At 34.5% G+C, this 11,476-nt stretch overlaps 1 protein-coding gene across 2 annotated transcripts; it reads right to left on the bottom strand.

The window, feature by feature from the left end:
- LOC128214806 (AP-1 complex subunit mu-1) lies at positions 1 to 11,462 on the bottom strand. 2 transcript variants are annotated; one of them, XM_052921467.1, is made up of 11 exons: positions 11,391 to 11,462; positions 9,386 to 9,472; positions 8,846 to 9,070; positions 8,412 to 8,542; positions 7,965 to 8,109; positions 7,587 to 7,713; positions 5,735 to 5,880; positions 4,495 to 4,566; positions 3,987 to 4,145; positions 2,582 to 2,707; positions 1 to 760 (listed from the first exon to the last, which is right to left on the bottom strand). In XM_052921467.1, the coding sequence occupies exons 2-11, from the start codon at positions 9,425 to 9,427 to the stop codon at positions 662 to 664; spliced, it is 1,272 nt and encodes a 423-aa protein (XP_052777427.1). In that variant the 5' UTR covers positions 9,428 to 9,472; positions 11,391 to 11,462; the 3' UTR covers positions 1 to 661. The 2 variants fall into 2 exon arrangements, with proteins under 2 accessions (XP_052777427.1, XP_052777428.1); XM_052921468.1 differs by having other exon boundaries at positions 5,735 to 5,877.
- Between the last annotated feature and the right edge of the window lie 14 nt (positions 11,463 to 11,476).

Raw genomic sequence — 11,476 nt, 5'->3', positions numbered from 1 at the left:
TACAGGATGAGGATTTATTTATGATTTATCATCTACATGTATTTACGTATAATAAAGTAGTATACTTTTGTTATGAGTTCAACTTGAAGACTACCTGCTCATATTCATGTTTAGCAATGGTTAATATTTTATAACAACTTGGAATGCATTATTATACAGCAGCCACGATACTTAATAACAACAACTGCTCCATGGTCACCAACACAATCAGTCTTAATTGTATATAAACTAAGAGTACTGAGTGACAGCTTGCCATTCAGTGGAAGCAGGAAATGATCACCACAACATATTTTGCAAGCATCACTGCATTTTGATATTGAGGACTATGTTTCTTAAGATTTTGGTAATATTCAAAACAAAATTAATCTGTGGATCTTGTTTCTGAAATTAAGATTATACATGTAACATGTACTTGATCAATACATTTATTTTATGAACATTGCACAGTTCTTCAAAACATGATGCATGTATCTTTTACATTATGAAATAGAATTTCGTAGGTTGAACCTAAAAACGTGCACACTTCATGTTTTCAATAATGAAGCGGACGTGGACACATTACCACAATATTTAATAAATATAACAATTTCAAATATTCCACTTAATGAACTTTCATTATATGAGTTTATCTCTAAAGCACTATGTAGCTCCGTGAAAGGCCTCAGCTGGTGCGGAGCTGGTAGTCGCCATTCTGTGTGATGTAACGCACCCACGGCAGGGCCTGGTACCCACTCTTCTCAATTATCTTCAAATAGCGCACCTGTCACAAGAACAAGTTATAATACATGTTTTCTTCTAACATAATGTACTTGACCTATTGTAGAATGTTTATATGTTTGATCCCATGTCATCCATGTATATAAATAAATTATGTATAATCGGAGTTTCCGATATACAGACAGTACACCAGTGTACAACAGAATAGTAGAAATAACAAGAACCCCCAATAATCCTCTTTTACAACACCAAGTTTCTGGAGATTATTCATTGGTTGTATGTTAAGTCAATTCAAGAGGGCGGACACTCTATACAGTTTTTGCTGATTTAAAGGTCATTACTCTAGATTGATGGAGGTGACATGGCTGATTATCGAACCTGACCCGAGATATAAGGACACTCTATACAGTTTTTGCTGATTTAAGGGTCATTACTCTAGATTGATGGAGGTGACATGGCTGATTATCGAACCTGACCCGAGATATAAGGACACTCTATACAGTTTTTGCTGATTTAAGGGTCATTACTCTAGATTGATGGAGGTGACATGGTTGATTATCGAACCTGACCCGAGATATAAGGACACTCTATACAGTTTTTGCTGATTCAAAGGTCATTACTCTAGATTGATGGAGGTGACATGGTTGATTATCGAACCTGAACCAAGATATAAGGACACTCTATACAGTTTTTGCTGATTTAAGGTTTATTACTCTAGATTGATGGAGGTGACATGGTTGATTATCGAACCTGAACCAAGATATAAGGACACTCTATACAGTTTTTGCTGATTTAAAGGTCATTACTCTAGATTGATGGAGGTGACATGGTTGATTATCGAACCTGAACCAAGATATAAGGACACTCTATACAGTTTTTGCTGATTTAAGGGTCATTACTCTAGATTGATGGAGATGACATGATTAATTATCGAACCTGACCCAAGATATAAGGACACTCTATACAGTTTTTGCTGATTTAAGGGTCATTACTCTAGATTGATGGAGGTGACATGGCTGATTATCCAACCTGACCCGAAATATTAGGCTCATACACATTCTGACTGAATTTGGTAATAATTGGACAAAGGCTGCTATAGTTACTGATTGGACAGGACCAATTTTAGGTAATTTCTAAAATTAAAGAGCGATAACTTTTAAATGACTCCAGCAATATTGCTGGTTAATAAGCATGTCCAAGATAAGATTCCATTCATATTCTGACCAAATTTGGTGATGATTAGAAAAAGGCTTCTAAAGTTATTGATCCAACAAGACTGCTTTGAAGTATTTTCTATATTTAAAGACGCTAGCTCTCGAATGACTTCACCGATATGGCAGGTTATCGAACTTGTCTGAAATATTATGACAATTCACATTCTGACCAATTATTGGTTAGGACTGAACAAAGGGTTCTGAGCTTATTGGTCTGACAAGATCAATTTCAGGTCAATACTATAGTTAATGGGTCATAACTTTCAAGTGACACAAAGCAATATGGCTGGTTATGGAACTTGTGTGAGGCATTATGCCCGTACTTATTCTGACCTAATTTGGTGCATGATTGGACAAAGAATTCTAAAGTAATTGATCAGACCAGACTAATTTTTCGTAAATTCTATAATTAAAGACCATCTCCCTGCCCGTCGCAGGTGAAACTATAATAGATTCCGTTGTAAAAAGGGGCTTATAAAAATGAGTTTTGGAGACAAAAAGATAACAATGAAACCTTCTTTAACAATGAAACCTTCTTTACTAAGTCAAGGGCCGAAAGTCTTTTATCATATAATAAATACATGATTTATGATGGCAAAACAATTCATATTGTAACATATTTTTTCTTCAATTTATTATACAACAAATACCTGTATTCCTGACACAGTGAAGTATGGGATCTCAAACTTGATGCTGATGGGAGGTCTCCCTTCCTGGTCCTCATTCTCCACAGACGGCAGGCTGAAGTGGGCCCGCATCATGTACTCCTTACCTCCCTGCAGGTGGATACAACACAGTGAGATAAATAAAAAAAAAACATATACAGAAATTCAATAGCTGACTAGTCAAACCCTGTCCAGACAAATGTGAACATCTTTGTATATATAATAAGAAACGCCGCAATGCAACGAAATCAGGTTTTCAATGATTGACAGAAGAACTTCAGCCAATGTCTCTTTTTCTATTTTCAGTAAAGTGACCTTGGCCTTGACTCTAGGGACCCCAAACGCAATCCCATGAAAGGTATCCATAAACTCTTCCTATAGACCAAGTTTGGTCAAGATATGTGAACCCTGACTATAAAAGTTATTCAGTTTCAACCATTCTTCTATTTTTAGTAACAGTGACCTTGATCCTAGGGACCCCAAACACAATCCCATGACAGTTCATTGTAAACTCTTCCTGTATACCAAGTTTTGTCAAGATATGTCAACCCTAACTGAAGTTATTCAGTTTCAACAGTTTTTCTATTATTAGTAACAGTGACCTTGACCCTAGGGACCCCAAACGCAATCCCATGAAGGTATTCATAAACTCTTTCCATAGACCAAGTTTGATCAAGATATATCAACCCTAACTAAAGTTATTCAGTTTGAACCGTTTTTCTATTTTTAGTAACAGTGACCTTGACCCAAGGGACCCCTAACTCAATCCCATGAGAGGTATCCATAAACTCTTTCTATAGATCAAGCTTGGTCAAGATATGTAAACCCTAACTAAAGTTATTCAGTTTCAACCGTTTTTATTATTTTTATTTACAATGACCTTGGCCTTGACCCTAGGGACCCAAACGCAATCCCATGAAAGGTATCCATAAATTCTTTCTATAAACCAAGTTTGGTCAAGATATGTCAACCCTTACTGAAATTATTCAGTTTCATAGGTAGGTTTGACCCCGCCCGGCCCCCCGATAACAACGTTCGTCATTCTAATAACCAGGTTTCACTTTGTGAAAACCTGGTTAAAAATTGCAGTTCATGCCAGACACGATAAAGCCTCATATATCAGTAAGTTATAATATTAAGAATATAAATTTAAGGCTGTCTATTGTATGATCATAGGAAACTGTTTTCTATGTTGCAGCTGCATGGCCAATAGTGAGCAGCAAGCTTAATACTGAAAGAACGCATCAATATTCCTAATGAAAATAATGTTTCAGTTAAATCATTTCCCGATTTCGCTTATTAAATATAAAAACAAAACAGATAGCTATTAATAATTCTCTAATCAATGGAAATAAAGACCAAACTGGTATGTAAAAGTGGAAACACTAACCGGGAATGACTTAATGGTCCAGATGACAGCACTTTGTTCCGGGGCATATTTACAGCTTCCAACAGTAGTTTTAAACTTTGGGGAATCTGCGTCCAGCGGTACCGGGATCACAATCTCCACATTGTTGGCAGTGGACCGCCTCTTGAACTGACTCTTTGCCTACAGAGAAACAAAGTGATTATGACTTCTGAGATGATTGAATGAGTTAAATACCATGCACCATACCCACATCAGCATTGACAGTTAATATACCAAGGACTGAATGTTTAGATCTTGGGATTAATCATTTTATGAATTGTATAGACAGAAGCACATTTATCCAAGCACTTAGTGTTTATAAACATTGATGAATCCCAATTCTACAATAATATGAAAGTTTTATATTTACTGTAAATATGCTTCAGAGAAAAAAACAAAATTTGCTATTGGGCAGCATGGGCTTCAATAACATCACTTTTTTCCAGAAAATTGCAGCAGATGTGTAAATATAAAGCAAAAATTTGATTACCTTGATCATATATTCCACCCTGCTGTGTGCATGCCTCTCTATGACGGACTCTACCCAGATGAGGGGTTTCACCTGAATTACAAACCCCAGCACTCACAGTCAATCAGGTATGTAATGCTAACAACATTTGTGTCAGGTATTTGCTTACAACATTTGTGTAGGAATACATAGTATTTAATCAAAGAAACCTTAGTTGGCATCAGCCTGTAGGAACAAACATGTACATTCAGTAATTCATTCTAATTACAAGTGCTAAATAAAAGAAAAGGGCCAAGATGGACCTAAGATTGCTCACCAGAGGTTGATTAAAATGACCAACTAGTCATAGGTTATTAAGGCTGTTGGTAAACAGCCACTACAAGAGGCTACATACCAATTATCAAAAGTATTGGCCTTACAGTTTCAGAGAAAAAAAGATTTTCAAAATTTTCGGTATAAATATATATAGAAAACCTGGGACCCCTGGCACAAAGCTATTTTTTACCCCACCGTCATAATTTTGAACAATCTTGGTAAAGGACCACTACATGAGGCTGCACACCAAATATCAAGAGTCTGCGCCTAGTGATTTCATGCAAGAAGATTTTACTACACAAGTATATATAAAGAAAACTTTTGACCCCTGGGGCAGGACCAATATTGATCCTAGAGGCATTTTTTTCATTTGAACAATATTGGTTAAAGGCCACAACAGATTGCATATCAAAAATTAAAGGTTTGGGCTATGCGGTTTTATAGAACAAGATTTTCAAAATTTTACAAAATAAGTATATAGAAATCCAGGGACCCCTAGGATGGGACTTGCTTTGACCCTAGGGACATGATTTTAACAATCTTAGTAAATGGACACTTCATGAGGCTACATTTTAATTATCAAAATTCTTGGCCTTTCAGTTTCAAAGAGGAAAATGTTTTTACTCCAAGACTACTACATATTAGATAGAGTTTATTAATTAATTTCTTTGTGAGTAAGTTACCTAAGGAGTGGAGTATTGTGGAGCACAGGAAGCGACTGTGGTTTCTTATTCATAAAGAAATTACTAAATAAATTCTAACCATTATCTCACTTTACTTTATCATGAAGAGTCCTCTCCAGCAATTAGTAACGATTCTTTACAAATAAGAACTTAACATATTAAAAATCTAGCGACCTTGATTGGCTGAAATTTAAGGCAAACACTAAAGAAATATAAATCTGTTATAGTTTATCCACATGTCTTATATAGCAATCAGAACCTACGTGTGTGTTAAGCCTGTAGGACATGAGTTCAAACTCTCCATCAGGGGGTACAAAGGAGATTGTTCGGTCGTTCTCGAACCTGGACAGACGGACACACTGGTGGAACTTCACATCCTCTAGGTCAACTGACTTGCTCTTGCCCCCTCCAATGAACAGGAAAAGAGAATGATTATAACCTCCCAACACATATTAAGATACTCTTTGTACACAGAACACATTCATTACAAATTTACATGTAAATAAATATTGGTTAGGTTGATAGATGATATCCGGTATGTGGTTCACATAATGTCAGCACAATAATTTCTACACCTGCAAGTTCGTCTAATTCACATAATGTCAAACCACCCTGATATTTATTTTCACATCTGTTGAAACCAATAAAGAGATAATTATATAAGTACCATGTTTACCCTGGATAAACAAATTTAATCCAATATGTATTATTTTGTTAAACCAAAAAGGTAATTTTAGAAGGCGATCTTTTTCTGATTTAAGCGTCATATAATTTAAACAGTTGCCAAAACGATTATTGCAATTTGTCAAAGTCTTAAGCAAGTATTGTAAGTAAATTCATTGGATAACACAACCATGTGTTACTAAATACAATCCTTTACTGATCAACTATTTGTTTGACTGAAAACTATCGATGGGTAAATAAAGAAATAAAACAAGACGCCAATGCGGCAACGCCGCATTAAAGCCGGATTTTTTATTTGATGATGCAAGTTTGCAAACCTAGGATTTGAGTTAGTGACCTAGTATTTTTAACCACAAAGACCCATATTTATACTTATCGGAGATATCGTTCATACAAATAACCTGATCAACAGAAACTATTCCATTTGTGTGAGGCAAAATGAACATTTTATAAATACATCAGCTTTTCCAATAGGATCTGTCCCAGAGACCTAGTTTTTGACCCTAGATGACACACTTTATCATCTAAGATTTCATGTACACAAATATTTTTTAAAGTTAATTAAAATTTAATTTTTAGAAAAATATGGGTAGATATGAAATTCATGATTGGGATTTGTGTTTATAAAATAGCAATTTAATTTAGTCGTTGACTGATATTGATAGGTTTGGTAAGCATTGGGTAGACATGATTATATGAAATGGTTAACCTTAAATGATAATGGTAAACACTTTAAAGGCAATCCAGACAGCTTTGTGGTCAGTGGTGATCTGAGGTGACCCATATTCACAAATGTTTAAGACAACATGTAGACAAATATTCTGACCAAGTTTCATAAGGATTTGACAAAAATTAATGAATTATTATGACCGTGAAATTCTTTCTCCTAAGATTTGACTTTGTGACCTAGATTTTGACCGGGGATGACCCATATTAAAGAATTTTCAAGATATTATGCAAACAAATATTCTGACCAAGTTTCATAAAGATTTGATAAAAATTGTTGAATTTATCACCGTGAAATATTTCTTCTAAAGATTTGACCTGAGATGACCCATATTCATATATATTCAAGATAACATGCCGACAAATAGTCTGACCAAGTTTGATAACCAATTGGATAAAAACTCTTGATTTCATTACATAAAATGAAAATTTTAACGCAGAATTGTTAATGGCTGCCCGCCCGCCCGGTTTTCGCCATTCTATAACCCGTAACTTTTCAATGAAAAATCCGGCTAAAAAAGGAAGGAAAAATGGTACAAGAACTATTTTCATCATCACAGGTTAAGAAGTCTGAAATCCTCATTATCACAAGCTTGCTTAAAGCTACCAGTAGACATTTAGTAATTTATTTTTACAAATGAATTAATGATAAACATCATTTTTACAACGCAATAATTCAGCCAAAATGGAGATTGCTCAACTTACTTCCAGTCGTTTCAAATAGAACTTTATCATTAAGGCCCAGCCTCAGTTCTGGCATCCCGGATAAGTACACCCTCATCTTGATAGCCCCAACAATCTCACTTCTCAAAACACTCCCTGTAGCACTCACCTGGTAAATACATGTAAATATATACAATCAACCAACATGAGGTTTATTTGGATGAAAATTTATGTATTAATTGCAGTATAAATCTTACAGTCTCAAAAAATGCGATATCAACTACTGATACATTGTTAATAGAAGTATTTTAATATTCCTTTTTAATACTGAGCCAGAGAAATAGGCTACATAATGGTTATGATAAAATTAATAATTAAAGAAAAACATAAACATAAATATTATTGAAGATATTTTCCTACCAAAAGGTTAACAGACTCTATAACATCAAGAAAGACTTCATTTTTCCTGTATTTAAGGCCATCGTTTCGCCATGACACAGCATTTGTTACAGCCATTGGAGGCCGCGGGGCAATCTCTAGTTTATGACCATCAACAGTGATATACCTGCAAATGAAACCATAGCAGATGAAATGTAGTAAGAATCGTTGTCATTGAAAATATATGGTAGGTAATGCTTTCTGAGATCAACTATATCAATAGAAATACTTATACAAGTTAGTTTATGTTGTCAATCTAACTGCCCTTATTATAAGATTCAATAACCTGTCTTTGTAAGCTTATACAGGAACAATCACAGAGGCCACATTGTCGATAGGAAATACTAATACAGATTATATTTAAAGAAATGCTTATATATGGATTTTTAAGTACAAAGTTAATGTATTGATCAGTGATTATGAACATACTCTTGGAGTATTTTACTGTCTGTTGTCTGGGGGAATCCGAAGTCCATGACTTCATCAAGAAGTTCATAAATCAGCACAAAGTTGTCCCGGATACTCTCCTCCTCCAGCTCCTTGAAATACTCAAGGAAAATCTGAAACAATCAACAACATTCATCAGCATTGAAATTTATGCTAATTGATTAAAGAGTTGTACTAAAGCACTTAACAGTAGCAAGAAAAACATATGAATCTGTTTAGTGATTCTAAAACATTTTCCAAACATAAATGTTTTCTCAACAATAATCAACAGAAACACTTTCAGCAGAAGGCTGTTGTGCATGAATCCAAGCATACTGTAACATGCTTTTTTTCAGACATTGGCTAGAAGAGTCAATGTTAACAATTCTTATCTGTATTTCAAATAAGTAAGTTTCTAAGTTGTTTTTTTTTCATACCTGTACAAGTTTGTGGAGGAAGGAGAAAACAAGTGCCACGTTGGCATTTTTCTTGGTTGTGGTAACAAGATAGAGGTTGTTGTATTTGATATAGATAAAAGCGATATCTCCATGCATGATGATCGGTGATGCAAGACCATCATCTTCATTATCCATTACCAGTGGCATGAACTTGTCGATCACGGACATGTCAATATCCCCACGGTAGTTCCGACATATCAGGACCTGACATAGTTAGAAAACTTCTTTACAATTTTCATTAATGATTTTCATTACTGCAAAGTAAATGTCCTTGCTACAGTTTATTAATACAAAGATAATAACTGTTCAATTTTTTATTCAATTAATGTACATAAACTCATGTAATACTATCTAAAAAAAGTCCCCAAAATCAACGACCAAATATTCACAAGTCTTTAGAACATAAGAATCATAGCAATACAATCCGACCATAATATTTTTAATAAAAAAATCATCCAACCATTACCGAAAGTAGTAAACTACATAAAAATAGTTTATATCATGAAACTAAGCACCTACCTTTCCTTTCATGTCCAATAAGTACAGCGCCGACGCTGACATGATTGCAACAATAAGACTGTCTCACCGTGATAGAAAATGAAAGTGCTGAAAAATAAATTATTCAATACTATATCCACTTTCGTTAATTTATGTTTTACCAAGGGATTGGAGTGGTGGGCAAAAGGGCAACTTCATGAAGCTGTTGATCCTAACACCAGGATCTTTTTACCAGTTCTGGGGAAGACACCGTGGCCCTTTTTGAGTTGAAAAAAAATAACGCTTTTTTACAGTTTGGGGGAAAATTATCAGAGTAATTTTTCAAACAATTTTGAACAGTTAAGTTTTACAAATGGAGTTAAATATCAATAAAGCAGTAAATCTACACTCAGAAACATCATTTGAAGAATCGTGATATTTCCATTGTATAAAATTTAAAAAAACCCAGCTGGGTCTGGTCTGTGGGGAAGAAGCCAGGTATCAGGCTATGGCAAAGAAGTGTAAAAAGGCCCGGAACACAACCTATGCTATTAAGGTGAAAATAAAGAATATGTTATCATCCATCCATTAAAGAAATGTAATGGTATTTAACAATTGGAATTGATCTCACACTGTTGACAGATCGAAAGCCATAACATCATATTTTTTTCATATCAACTCTCACGTAAAGTCACATGTGTACAACAACACACATCTGAAATATCATCAGTGAATTCAACATGCATAAGACATTATAAGCAAGTTATGGCATGCTGGACATAACATCGGTGACAAATGTCACAAGTAGACACATTTAGATATTATATATTAAAATTTCCGACATGGTCAGATTTAGTCTAAAATAATAGACGTGTTATACGGGATTCTTCCAATCCCTAACGTCTAAACGGGAATGTGCAAAAAACGGGGGTGTTTTAAAATTATTGAAATTGTTTTAAGTGAAGTATTTTATGGTTGAAATTGTTCATAAAGAGTTATATTAATATTTTACCATGTAAGCGAAATGTTATTTTGCACTAAACAAGCATTTAGTGCATTAAAACAAGTTGTTTACCTTTCCAATAAAACGAAAGTTGACTGACACAGACAACAATTATGCGAAGGGGAACAACTCGTTACAATCGTAATAGCTCGGCCTCCTCCGACAAAGCTTCGAGATAGACCTTGTTTTACAATCGTAACAACTCGGACATGGCCGAAATGTTCCGAGCGATTTAAAACTGTGCCCTAAAGCCTTGCAGGTGCCCTTCATGTATATATCGTTATGTTTTGACAGAATGAAATGAAAAAAGCCGTCAAACTCATAATTATAAGTTGGATATTTATTTTTTTGTGTACGGAACTAATATAAAATAACATTATCTGGTAATATTTCTTGTTTTTATGATATTTTATAGACGCTATATGCTTTAACCCGGAATCCTGATCGAAACAACTACCCACTTTTGATACTAAACAATTTGTACGTGAAGGATTTGCCATATCAAAAATCTAACAAAAAATCCGTCAACAATTATTTGGACTAGGTCAGATTTTACCTTCCTGGTTTCTAAGGTGTGATTTTTATGAAACCTGTCAAAATAGTTGTACATTGAAAGGATTTTTGATATGGCAATCGATCCTGTGACAGGGATTAATCAATAGAAAATTCAAAGTCTAAATTGTTTCAAGCCTACTTAAAACAATGGCATGCAATTTCCATAGTGTTTGACATTTATGTAAATTCTCTGGGTGAACCCACAGATCCATAGGTAGGCAAACAGCAGTTATGACATACCAGACATAGTCATTCATAAAAGTAAGCAATCAACAAGAGAGATTAGGCTTAGCGGATTGATTTATATAAATTATAATAAAAAAAAGGTGAACAGGTGAGTCAAATTATAATTTTTCGATTTCTGTTGGTAATAGGACTTGTTATTGGTCCTAGATTTCTGAAACACTGTTAGAGAAAGGGGGTTTCACGTACATCTTCTTAAACAAATAAACTTAATCAAGCACAAATGAATGAAAACTTGAGAAATACCTTATTTCGGCATTTATTAAAATGACATTTCACTCAGTATTTTGACAGGAAGTGAGTTGGGCGATAAATGAGTTGTGCCCCTTTAA

Source organism: Mya arenaria, chromosome 13, assembly GCF_026914265.1.
Source record: "Mya arenaria isolate MELC-2E11 chromosome 13, ASM2691426v1".
Classification (NCBI taxonomy): Eukaryota; Metazoa; Mollusca; class Bivalvia; order Myida; family Myidae; genus Mya; species Mya arenaria.
This window is presented reverse-complemented; position numbering and strand designations above follow the sequence as displayed.